The sequence below is a fragment of the Vulpes lagopus genome, chromosome 7 (genome assembly GCF_018345385.1).
Source record: "Vulpes lagopus strain Blue_001 chromosome 7, ASM1834538v1, whole genome shotgun sequence".
In the NCBI taxonomy this organism is placed as follows: domain Eukaryota; kingdom Metazoa; phylum Chordata; class Mammalia; order Carnivora; family Canidae; genus Vulpes; species Vulpes lagopus.
Genome location: NC_054830.1, coordinates 66028037 through 66041912, shown reverse-complemented (window position 1 = coordinate 66041912; position 13876 = coordinate 66028037). Strand labels below are relative to the sequence as shown.

At 35.6% G+C, this 13876-nt stretch overlaps 1 protein-coding gene across 11 annotated transcripts in view; it reads right to left on the bottom strand.

Moving 5' to 3' along the window:
• PTBP3 (polypyrimidine tract binding protein 3) overlaps positions 1 to 13876 on the bottom strand; it is a 129453-nt gene that overhangs the window by 5217 nt on the left and 110360 nt on the right. For all 11 annotated transcript variants that reach the window (XM_041761214.1, XM_041761212.1, XM_041761213.1 and 8 more), the window contains 6 exons: positions 10008 to 10085; positions 6823 to 6962; positions 6538 to 6571; positions 3675 to 3767; positions 2572 to 2788; positions 13 to 90 (listed from right to left, as the gene is read on the bottom strand). In XM_041761214.1, coding sequence (XP_041617148.1) covers positions 13 to 90; positions 2572 to 2788; positions 3675 to 3767; positions 6538 to 6571; positions 6823 to 6962; positions 10008 to 10085 — 640 coding nt within the window. The remainder of the gene's footprint in view (positions 1 to 12; positions 91 to 2571; positions 2789 to 3674; positions 3768 to 6537; positions 6572 to 6822; positions 6963 to 10007; positions 10086 to 13876) is intronic.

The window sequence follows — 13876 nt, the reverse complement described above, 5'->3', positions numbered from 1 at the left end:
GCATGGACTTACTGAAAGAATTTAAAAGCCTTCACTGAACATCCCGCTTCTGTGAAAAGGTTCTTCAGATCATCCACTGTAACAGAAGGGCTGTGAAAACATCACAGTGTCAACTATCTTAGCCCCAATTCTCACATGAACCAACGATTAACTGTTGAAACTGTCAAATCTCCAGAGTATTTCACATTTCAAAGACAATAAGGTCATAAATGAAGACATGATTTGGAAGGAAGTGCCCTGAAAGATGTTCAAGGTTCACACATATTTGTCCTCAAACAATGTAATTTGGTCTCAATTCTTCTGCATAAGATATGAGCAGGCATATAAAGAACAAGAAAATCTATCTGTATTTCCCATGCCACTAGCTTCAGTCATTAACTCTGGCATTTCCAAAGCTACTTCTATTTTTTTTTTTTAAGATTTTATTTATTCATGAGAGACACACACAGAGAGGCAGAGACACAGGCAGAAGGAGAAGCAGGCTCCATGTGGGGAGCTCGATGTGGGACTCAATCCCAGGACTCTGGGATCACACCCTGCGGAGCCAAAGGCAGACACTCAACTGCTGAGCCACCCAGGCTCCATGTGGGGAGCTCGATGTGGGACTCAATCCCAGGACTCTGGGATCACACCCTGCGGAGCCAAAGGCAGACACTCAACTGCTGAGCCACCCAGGCGTACTTCTAATATTACCAAAGTCACTTCCCAGTTCTGACTTGTTGGTTGGCTATTGACCAGAGTTCCACATTTTCAATGGCATTTAGGGTAATCCCGAATACACATATGTGGGAGCCAGACTCTAAGATGGCCCCCTATTATTCAGCCCCTTAGATACATACTCCTCTCTCATAATGAAGAAATGTCCTCTGTAACCTTTAGGGTATACTATAGAAATGATACGTTTGACTTCTAAGGCTGAGAGACATTGCAATTCCCACTCTGCCCTCTCTTCAGTCATTAGCTTTGGAAGAAACCAGCTACTATTTCACAAAGATAATCAAGTAGCCATATGGCAAAAACCTTGTGGCAAGGAACTGAGGCTGCCTGTCAGCAACTAGGCACATAAATAAGTTAACTATTTGAAAGTGGGTCCTCTTGCCCCAGTTAAGTCTTCAAACTTATAAGAGACTCTGAGTCAAAACTAGCCAGTAACAGTATGAAATAATAAGCATTTATGGGCAGCTGGGGTGGCTCACCAGTTTAGTGATGCCTTCATCTGAGGGCCTGATCCTGGAGACCCAGGATCGAGTCCCATGTCAGGCTCCCTGGGTGGAGCCTGCTTCTCCCTCTGCCTGTGTCTCTGACTCTTTCTCTGTGTCTCTCATGAATAAATAAGTAAAATCTTAAAAAAAAAAAAAAAAAAGCATTTACTATTTTGTTACGCTGTTAAGTTTTGGGGTGATCTATTATGTAGCAGGAGATAACTAATACAGTGGCCTATCAGTAAGAGTCAACTGACTAAATTATCCTAACATAGCAGTTGTCCTATTTCACTAATTTCTTATGAGATAATTTAATTGCCATAATGTCTTAAGAAGACTGTATTTCATCTCATGATGGCTAGAAAGGATGGTGTAGAAGAACAATGACTGGATCTGCAGGGAGACAGATCTGTGTTCACATTCCATTTCTCATTCATTGGTATATGACTGAGTAAGGTACTTAACCTGAGACTCCCAGTTTCACTGATAAAGGATACTAATGACTTTACTTCAAAGGTTACTACACATGAATTAGAGACAGAAAAATGGTTACCAAGGATTTCAGAAATTAGAACAAGGATTGCACGATATTTTTTACAAAGGGTTGCAGCACAGTAAATAACTTAAGCTCTGATGGTCACAGAGTCTCTGTTTCAACTATTCAGCTTTGCTGTTGTAGCTCAAAAGCAGCCAGACACTATATAAATGAATAAGTGTAGCTGTGTTCCATGAAACTACTAATAGAAGGTGAAATTTGTATTTTATATCATTTTCCTCAAATCACCAAATACTTCTTTTGCTTTTCTCCCCCTTGACCATTTAAAAATGTTAAAAATCAATTTTAGCTCACAGGCCATACAAAAACAGATGGGTTTGGCTCATGGGCTATTGTTTGTCAATCCCTGAGTTAGAAGATGATTCAAGAACACTACAACACTGCTTAACACAGAGTGGTCACAATAAAGTAATTTTTAGCTTTTAAGTAATTAGCACATATATATGGCTTTGCAGCTTGTAAAGACTAGAGAATTCATTTTTACCATATTTTGAGATACAAAGTATTTGTTTTTGCTATGTTGGTTAATTCTTCTATATAAAGGGATGAACAAGTATGTACCAATGGAATATTTCTGCACAAACTTCTATTTCAAAAAGATTAGCTAGGTGCTAATCTCTATATGGAAAGAAATTATTACCTTTCACTTTTGGAGTGTATACTAGAGATACAACCTTAAGACATGGTGGCAAATAAATTATCTCACAAGAAATTAGTGACTAGGACAACTGCTACATGAGAATAATTTCAGTTTCTATCTCTCTCAAACCATAATTAATCATCTAAATAAATAATAAATAATTAGGTACATACGGGATGTTGGAAAGATGCAGAGTAGCTGATGGTGGAAAGATATTCTGGAAGTTTTTAGAGCCAGGTTTTTTAAAGCGATGCAAAGGACTATTGCTAAAATCCTTAGTCAGACCTTGATCTTCTTGTCCCTCTCGAGGAAGCTGAACTGCCTGATGTTTGGACAGTGTAGCACGAAGTACTTTTCCATAAAGTCTCTGACCACTCAGGTGGTTCATTGCTGGCACACAGGAAGAAAATAAGAAAAGTTGAAGTATTAAGAGAGAGTCACTGTAAAATCTGTTTAAATTATCACAAATTCCTTTTGTTTAGTCATTTAAATTATATTGTCAGTTCTGAGGGTTAAAATAGTTTTAAATCCAAAAACTCCTACAAACAGAAATATATTAAATGACTTTACTGGACTATAATGAAAGAGAGGTAATCTTAAACAAAAAAATAACTATCTTCTTAGAATGTCAGAAAGTTCCACAGAGCATGGAACATAACAAGCGCTCGGGAAACAGCTATTGAATAAAGGTAGTTGGTTTAATTTTAAGTGACACATTTTTTCCCCTCTTTTTTAAGCCCCCAATAAGGGGCTTGAACTCACAACCTTAAGATCAAGAGTTGCATGTTCTACTAACAAAGCCAGCCAGGTGTCCCTTGGCAACACATTTTTTTAATTAAAAAATCTGAGTAGTAATATTTTTAATAGCCACTGAAACAATGAGCAATAGGTCATAGAATGCCATTTTCTTGTGCCATCATTATGAAGTTTGCCCAAATTTTTAAGACATGAAATAGTTCTGGAAAACTTAATTTGGAAGAAAAGCAAACAAAAAAATTAAATGAAACAAGTCGCATTAATTTGTTTATATTTAATGGAAAAACCCTAGTTAAAGCTCTTAAACATCAACAATATGTTTAAATAGATGAATGAACTTCAGACTTCAGAGTAATAAATATTTTAAAATCTTAAACTATAAGCGGGTCCAAATAATGAAAAATTTGCATAAGGAGGTACTCTTCAGTAAAATTATATTCCTACTACCTATAAACTTATTTTATAGAAAAATTTACACAAAAAAGGGCAGATTATCATTACTGTTATTAATCATTAGTACCTAGCTGAGCTTGACTTGCATCTGCCATCTGAACCAAGGCATTTTCTTTCTTATTAAACATAATCTTCACTCGATGTACATCACCATACACTCCTAAATGAAAAGACAAAACAACTTTATTAAATTAGTATGTCCCAAAGAGATTCATCTCCCCTTCCCCCTCTCTGCTTCCAGTGTTCACTAATTCTGCTAATAAATATTACCATCATGCACATATTTGCTCCAGTCAGACACTTAAACCTTTATATCCAATCAATCACCAGCACCCACTGATTTTATGACCTAAATTATCTTTTGCATTTGTCTACTTCTTCCCACCCTCATTACCATCAAAGCTGCCATCATCATTTCCTACCTGGACTATCCAAAGAGCCTCCTAAATGACCTCAATACAACCAATTTTCTATTCCTGTCTTTCCCAAAGTGGATCCCAAATCCCAAAGGACTGGCAAAATGATTCACTGGGGCGTAGGGGGAAAATAATCAAGCTCATATTTATATTGATTTGTTTACATAAGCCAATATGAAAAGCTACATTCTTACTAATTTTTAATATATACATGAAATTATAGTCAGAATTTTCTACCTAGTAAGTAGAAAGAGTATTCTCCTTTTAAAATTCAGTATATCAAAATACTGCAGTTTGTATGCTAGAGGGTTATCACCAATGTAATAAAAATAAGACCCTTAAATTAGCAGCACCATGACCATATTTCGTAATATGATGAAAGAATGACTATGAAAATCTTTAAGGTACATAAAGGAGTACCGGTTATCTTGTGGGCAAGCTCCTAAGAGCAAGTGAACTTAGAGATGAATGGTACTTCTTCTTTTTTTTTTTTTTTAAGGATTTTATTTATTTATTCACAAAAGACACAGAGTGAGAAACAGAGGCAGAGACAGAGACAGAGGCAGAGGGAGAAGCAGGCTCCATGCAGGGAGCTCGATGTGAGACTCAATCCTGGATCCCGGGATCACGGCCTGAACCGAAGACAGGCGCCCAACCGCTGAGCCACCCAGGCGTCCCTGAATGGTACTTTTAAAATTTAAAACAAAAAGATAAGTATTTCAAATTTGCTGTCCTTCTCAGAAATGATGAGTGACTAAAATAGATATTCTTTAAAAAAATAACACATACAATTTGTTCTCCAAGCTGAAGGTGATAGATGTAAGAAATTAGCCACTTTTAGAAAGAAATGTACTTCAGCTACTAAAGAGACATGTGAAAACTTATCATTGATACTAATTTTGTTATTGATAATTACATGAATGTGTCATGAATAAAAACTTTCACAGTAACTCCATATGAGTATGAAGGATCTCTGTGGGGTGACAGAAATGTTCTAAAACTGGACTGGTATAAATGACTGTACAACAATGTAAATTGACTAAAAATCAATGATTTATATACTAAAAGCAGGTAAACTGTATGACTAAATTATATCTCAAAAAGACTGTTTAAAAAAACCTATTATCCACTCAAAATTTGAAACAATTTTCTAACCTATTCAGACTTCCAAATAAAGAGTACCAGTGAGTTTTAACCTCATTTGTTAAAGAAATATTCTAATGTAACAGTTTTTAACATCAACTGGTTTAATGATGAAAATGGAACTTTTCGGGCAGCCCGGGTGGCTCAGCGGTTTAGCACCACCTTCAGTCCAGGTCGAGATCCTGGAGACCCAGGATCGAGTCCCATGTCGGGCTTCCTGCGTGGAGCCTATTTCTCCCTCTGCCTGTGTCTCTACCTCTCTCTCTCTGTGTCTCTCATGAATAAATAAATAAAATCTTTAGAAAAAAAGAAAAAGAAAAATGGAACTTTTCTAGATAAAGTACAAAATATTAGTGAATTAGACTGAAAGATTAATATCAGAATTAATTAGGCAAAGTGACAATGAAACATTTCCACTTAAATCTTCATGAGCTATCTTTTTCAGTTATGACAACCATTAAGATCAAGTATTAAAAACGAATTTGGAATCAGATCTGGGAATACTAAATCAAAATGGAAAGATTTTTGAAAATAATGAAGCATATTAAATCATAATTCCTACTAAATGTTAAGTAAGTTTTTATGAAATTTTTCATCATTAATAAAAACTTTTACAATGCAGAATATTACTTATCCCACTGCTCTTATATTTGTACATACTATACTGTACATGAGTACAGTATAAGATGGACAAAGTTTATAAATGATCATATATGAATTAAGAGTATATGCTAAAAAAATTTTTTTAACTGAGAGAAGAACAGTATTAGAAGGTCTGGAGACCTTTCAAAACCTGAATCTCATTATTTAAAACCTGAATTTCATCAGGCCTCTTCCCGGCTTAAAACTATTTAATGGTTTCCCACTGTTCCTAGATCAAAAAACAAGCTCCTTAATTTAGTTTACAAACTTTGTTATGACCTTGCCCATATTCATCTGTCCAGCTTCAACATGTTTCTCCCCTACACTTTCACGGGGTGGGGAGAGGCTCAACCACTTCTTCCTTCATTTTCCATGTTCCAAGAATTTCTCGCCCATTGCTATTATCTGTGAAAGGACATTTGCCCTTCCTTTCTATCTGGCTAATGCTTACACATTTTTCACAAGTCAGTTTAACTATCATTTCTACTGGTACACCACCTTTGATTCCCTCAGCTAGGTTAGGTTTCCCAGCTCCATGTTCCCATTACAATCTCTCCTTCCCTTTTATAAGACTTTATTTTAACTGTAATAACTTACTAAGTTTTATTTTCTACTCCATCCTCAGTGTCAAACACAGTACTTGGCACAGACAAATAATCGATAAACATTACTGAATGATGAAATATGTTTAACCCACATCAGACATTAAAACAGCAAAGAAGAACTTACCAAATAGGATAAAAAGCCCATGTGGTGTGATAAGCTGTTTGAAAAGGATAATACAAAATATAAGTGTCTAATTTAAGTAAAAATTTAAAATAAATTCATTTGTATATAGCAGCTGACTTTGTTTAAAGCACTGATTTTATGAGATTCTTCTACATATGCTAGTGATGAACTTTAATAAAACTTCTTAAGACAAACATCAACATTTTCATTTGAATACAACTCTAGACCAGAAACTACTATACCATCTCCTGAAAGACTACAATTAAATAATACTTTTCAACTCACATCAGGATTCAGATTGGTGACAAGCAGAACAGAATTTCCTGGTAAACCACCAGCCCCAGGAATGGCCATCCTTCCAGTGACAGCAGAAGAGGTGATTGTGAGAGGGCCCAGAGCTCCAGGAACAGCTGGGACTGATATTCCTTTTTAAAACATCAAAAGCATTTCATGTACTGGTTATCTGGGGAATTACAACACTGGATATAACTTAAGTAAATAAATGAAGATGAAAGTAAAAATATAGAAGAAAACGTGTCAAAGCTACCATAAGGATATCAAAGGCCAGTTCCCTGCTCTACACAGTTAATCTAGAAGTCAAGTTCCTTATTCTTTGATATCATCATACTCAATACTCTTATTATTTCTAACACAGTATTTTGCAGAGCAATGAATTCACTGGTGTTACAGCCAAGGCTTTTGGAAGGTGTATCAACTATAAGTATCCGTTTCTTGAGAGAGATATATTCCAGCGCATCCCTATAAGGCAGATGTAATTTTTCATTTGTTTCAAAAAAAAAAAAAAAAAAAAAAGCCCTTCAGCAAAAGTTGTATTTGTGACTAGAAGTATTACATGTTCTACAAGTGGACTGTGGCAATGGCTGCACAATTCTGTAAACTTAATAAAAATTACTGAATTGTACACCTATAACAAGCATGCAGAATATATAACATTCTATATAAGAAAAGCATTTTGTAACTTTATAAAGTGTTATATGAATATTACAACCATCAACAATTGATTTAGAGAGTTCAATATTCTTCTGTAGCAAGAATTTTCAGAGCTCTCTATTCTCTTAGGTATCCCAGAATTATTTCAAGTTCTGTAATACCAGAATACTGACACTACATACTATGCTTAAAACAGTACACTCTTTCGGAAGGTCCCATTATTTATGTTCTCAGTTTAGTTAAGGTAAAATCTCTAGCTTATGTAAAATGAACCAGCTTCTTAATGATATTTATTGATTCTTTAAGCTCAAAGTTCCTTATAATAGGGTCTAGCCACTTTGCCACAAATCACATAATTAAAAGCAATATAGTTTATTCAGACTAGTCTATCTGATGATCTTGGAAGGTCACTACTACCAACGTCCTGATGAGTTTAAAACTCTGCAGTCTACTTTCTCAGGCTGGATACTTTTCTATGAAATTTATATTTTCTTCATGACAGACAGAGAGAGAGAGAGAGAGAGAGAGGCAGAGACACAGGCAGAGGGAGAAGCAGACTCAATGCGGGGAGCCCGACGTGGGACTCGGTCCTGAAGCCAAGGGCAGACGCTTAACCACTAAGCCACCCAGGCGTCCCGTGAAATTTATTCGATGGCCCTTCATAAGGCCTCTTCCCATGTCCCTTCAATCCAACTCTGTAACTTCTGAATGACTTCAATAGGTTTATTACGTATCAATAGTACAACTTTGTTACCCTGCGGGGTTTGTAGCACCTGTGTGTATAGGTCTGTGTGTGTACCCATCCTGCTCAGGGGTGCCCTCTGGGTATGTTCTTCTCTTCCCTACCATCTACAGTGATTTACACATAGTGTGTGACAAAAAGAACTAGTATCTAAATGAAAGAAACCATATATCACTACTTCCAAATGTTTATCAGTTAAACTCTGGGGAGTTTCAAACAAACAAAAATTATATATAATGCCTTCATTTTAGTGGAATAGGGAGAATATTCATTTAATTAAACATATTTAAACATTTAAATAAACATAAAAAAAGGTCGTAAAACCACCAAAAACATAAAACTTTCAACCTTATTACTCTTTCCTTTTTACTGGGGCACCTCGGTGGTTCAGTCAGTTGGGCGTCTGCCTTTGGTTCAAGTCATGGTCTCAACATGGGATTGAGCCCTGAGTCATCCTCTCCACCAAAGAAAGAAGAGTTAAAATTCCCCAAACTGGAGGGACAGAAGATACAGAGTAATGACAGAAAGCAGCTGGGCTGCAATGTGAAATACAGTTACACTCCTGAATCGGTGGAAACGGGAAATGTACTATGTGTAGCAGGCTGCACACTATGTCACTCTTCTAAACACCACCCTCAGTGTTTCTTTAGGCACTAGAGAGAAAACCACAAAGTAATTTTTTTCTTTTCCTTAAATCATGATCAAATTCATTTTGTTGACTATTTGGAAAAGAGTGAGAAAGTCATTATCAAACTATTAACTAACTGCTATCTCTTAATTATTTCTATTAGCTAAAAAGTATATATCCCCTAAAATAAACAGCATGTATACACTGTGGCAATCCTCTGGACCTATTAGTGACATAAGAAAGTTGCATAGTAAAAAAAAAAAAAAAAAGAAAAAGAAAAAAAAAAAGAAAGTTGCATAGTAAGTATTTATTAATTCAAATATTTACTGGGGCACCTTGGTGGTTCAGTCAGTTGGGCGTCTGCCTTTGGTTCAAGTCATGGTCTCAACATCCTGGGATTGAGCCCTGAGTCAGACTCTTTGCTCAATGAGGAGTGAGCTTCTCCCTCTCCCCCATCCCCTCCTCCTACTCATGCTCTTTCTCTTTCAAATAAATGAATAAAATTTAAAAAAAAATAATTTGGGGTGCCTGGGTGGCTCAGGCAGTTAAGTGTCTGCCTTCAGCTCAGGTCATGATCTCAGGGTCCTGAGATAGAGTCCTGAATCCAGCTCCCTGCTTAATGGGGAGTTTGCTTCTCCATCTCCTTCTACCCCTCCCCCACTTCCGCTCTCTCTGTCTCAAATAAATAGAATCTTTAAAAAATAATTCAAGTATTTACTGACTGCATTGTATGTACTGAATGCCATCAAAAGCATTAAGAACACAAATGTAAGTAAGACACAGGTCTGTTCAACATGCAATTAATTGATAAGGTTATCAGCAAAGACAAAAGCAGTTCATACATTTTCTACAGGAATCTAAAAGGCAAATACGAGGTTACTTAATATAGCAACCTATAGTAATCTGTGCCAACAAGAAGTATAAATGATGCAGAACATATACTGGAACCTGGGGGTTCAGAATGAAACCACAGGGAATTATTTGTAAGGACAAGGAAGCTGTGCATCACACAATGAGCCACTTCTATGGCTAATACACATAATGCTTTTACTGTAAATTCTTCTAATATGGCACTATTTTTCATCTTGATAAGTTACTAGAACATACAGATATTACAAAACTGTTTCAAATTCAACTTTAAAAACTTACCTGTAGCTTGATGAAATCCAATGGCTGGGGCAAATCCAGCAGCCCCTGCATAGGGTGAAGAAATTATACCTGGTGCACCTAATGGGGAAGAGAAGCTAAAGTAAATAATTCTATCTTCTATAAATATGGTTATCAAAGCAATATAAAAAGGCTTTATGACGATATATTATTGACAAAGAGACATTGTTATGGAGTAAAGATTTGTTTAACAGGTGATCCTTAATGTAGAAGTAAAGAGCCTCTGCCCCTTTCAACTAGGTTCAAGAGTCTAGCTTAGCTGCTATTTAGTTTTGAGTTATTAGTTATTTCATTTTCATTGATTTAGTTTTGTTACTGAGGTTGAGATTCATGCCCTTATTGAGAGCACTGTTTCTCTGTGAAAACTGTCAAATACTTATGAAAATGTACTGTCCCTAGAGGGTACAGTGCTGATGAAAAGAAGTATGAAATAAAAATCCTTATTTTTGAAAGGCTTACAAACGAAAACTATGAATTATAGGAGATTTATATACTGAGGATCTAGTAGCTTAAACAGAAATGTACTGTTAAGTAGTCAGGGAGGCATCATAGAGGATCCTCTGTGATTGTTTGAAGGTTTCTCAGAAGGTAAAACTTGAGGTAGACATTATGTAATTGAAAAGCACAATTCTTGCTGTATACTAGATGCTAAACAAGTGCTGGTACTCTTCCCTTTCCATTCAGAAGCCTGGTGACTGAACCAGCAACAAAAACAGGAGTTAACTCCAACAGGAGGAATCAATACTAATAGGAAACAATTTGTTTTTTTTGTACATATCAAGGTTGAGATGATGGCAGGACACAAGTGGAAATAAGGCAAACTCAGAAAAACTAGTGTTAAGACACAGATTTGTAAATCATCTATATAGAAACAAATGTGAAAATCGTATGGAATGAGAGTTCCACTAAAAATGACAAAAGATGGGGCACCTGGGTGGCTCAGTTATTGAAGGGTCCAACTTGTGATTTAGTTCAGGGTCCAGAGATCCAGCCCTGTATCAGGGCTCTGTGCTGGGCATGGAACCTGCTTAAGATTCTCTCTCTCCCTCTCCCTCTGGCTCCCTCCCTCTGGCTCCTCCTCCCTGCCCCCACTTCCACTTTTTTTCTCTAAAAAATAAATACATACAACAGAAGACAAGAAATGGTGAGAGTTAAAAATAGAACCTGGGAATATGAATATACTTAAATGGTAGAGGAAGAAGAAAATTCTAAGAAAGACAACAGCCTTAGAAAGAAAAAACAAAACAGTGAATTATTACCCTTTGGGATCTAGAGGAATAGCATTTAAAAGGGGTAGGGGATCAAAGGAGGCAAAAGAGAATGAGAAATATAAAAAGTAAAGCAGTTTTAGAACAATAGTAAGAAGAGTCAAAGGAAGGGTTGTTTTTTTCTTTTTAATGAGAGAGTGATGAACATTTCATGGAAAGAAATACGTAGGCTATAATCTCCAGAGGAGTTAAAAACTCAAAAAACTTATTCTCTTCATTAAAAAGAGTTAACAGAATTTGTCAAATATGTAGTTGTGATTTATTAAAATAATTCAAGAAAATATAGTCATTAAGAAACTTTAGGGAGTTTACAGAAAAAACAATGGATGAAGATACAAAAAAATGAGGTAAGTGACAGAATAAATGATGAAATAAGAAGGGAAACATTTGCTGAAAGCACATTGTGAATCAAGCATTTTTCTAGTGCTGAGGAAACAATGAACAAAGCAGACAAGAACGTAATGGTAACTTACATGCAAGTGTGTCAAGATCACAGGTAAAATGATTCTTTTTTTAAATGATCCATTATTAAAACAAATAACTATATTTAAGGCATAAAGGATGACTTCACAAAGAGGCTTCAATATGGATAGGAATAATTATGAAAATTTATGCCAGTAAGTTAAACATAAGAGATATAATAGATTATATTATTGTTGACAAGAATTTACTTGTCCCTTCCACAACATAATGCTGGCTAGTATTGTGACTTGTAGTGCCACATTTTTTTTTTTTTTAAAAAAGAGAAAGAGAGATGGGGAGAAAATCCTAAGCAGGCTCCAGCCCCATGCAGAGCTTGATGTCACAATCCTGAGATCATGACCTGAGTTGAAAATCAAGAGTTGGATGCCTAACCGACTGAGCCACCGAGGCGTCCCCATTGCCATATTTTAAGCAATTCCCACTGCACTTAATCATGAGTACACAAACAGACATATACCACCTCTCTATATAGAAGCTTCAAGAGGCACTATGGGTTTATACCAACTCTCCTATTTTTTTTACTCTTTGCCACAAGAATGTCACTTCTCAAATAGATTAACACTTTCAGCCTAGGCCTGGAGCACATCACACGTGAAAGTGTGTTGCAAGAACTGAATCACAGCTGCATAAATGTCAGTGGTATGAAAGAAATAAATGTTAAGTGTTGTAAACCACAGAGATGGGGGAAGGGCAAAGGAGGTATTTTTAAAACACAAAAAAACTAATACAGATGGCTATGGGGGGACTGTGAGGTTATTAGGCAGAAGACTAGTAGTATTAAGTTTTAGAGAAATAAGGAAAAATCTTGAGGTAAGTATCACAGAACGCTAAATAGTGATGAATAAAAGAACTGGCAAACAATTAACAAGGATAAATTTTAGTAATTTCTTCCAAGTAAAATATGATAAGAACATCTGTTAAACTTTTACAAAGAATCACTGATAGTTTCCAATATACACTCCTCAAATAAACAGAAACAATTATTTTAGCAAAGTAACCTTTAGACAATGAGTTAGTATCCTTATGAAAAGACTATACAGCTCAAGATTTGAATGACCAAAAGATATTTTACATTTGGAAAATGTATCAACAAAAAGAAACAAAGGCAATAAAAACTGTTAACATTTTTACCAATGAAATCAGTTTGTCAGTAATATTTATAATAGCAAAACCCTGAAGAATAAAGCTTAATTAATATCTAAACTGAAGAATAATTAAATAACTCACGAGTCACTGTCCAATCTACAGAGCCATTTAAAATATTACAAAGGGTATATGCTACAAAAAAAAAGCACCAACATAATGTTTTTTAAAAATGTGAATACAGTAGTGGATTAAAGAATATAGACCAACTTGAATGCAGATAATGCCTGATGAAAGAGTGAAAAGATCTTTAAAAAAAAAAATCCAACAGCTGACAAGATGATAAAGAATAACCAGGTCAAAAACCTAACCCCTAAAAAACTGAGCTTTGGTTTTGTTAAGTCTCATGGGGTAGTAGACAAGATGAAAATTCCAGGATTGGCCCAAGGAAGTCAATAGGTGACCTTTATGGCATTAATCTAGAAGTGTATGCTCAAATAACCTACCCTTCTCACCCTCAGAGAAGATTGCAAGAAAGGTGCCTTGTGCCTAGCAGAGAAGGGACAAAAAAGTTTCTGAAAAGTTCTAACCAAAAGAAAGCTCTGCCAATTTATAGCTCAAATTTAGGAGTCCAAAATAAAATTAATAAAGTTGTGAATCTAGACTGAAATGGTCCTAAACATAGACCCTTGAACGCTACAGATAAGCAAATTCTCTCTGGAGAAGCATACCATGATCTCAAGCCTCAAATAACACATGTAATTCATTCTCTAGGTAAAATGAATACATGACTTAAAAAAAAAAAAGAATGAAAGAAAAGAAAGAAAAGTCTGAGAGAGACAAATAACAAATGCTATGATTTCAGACACAGGTATTATCAGATGAAAATTTTAAACAGTATGTTTTTAAATTTTTTGTTTGTTTGTTTTACAATTTATTTATTTATTCATGAGAGACAGAAAGAAGAGAGAGGGAGGCAGAGACAGATGGAGAAACAGGTTCCCCAAGGAGCAGGGA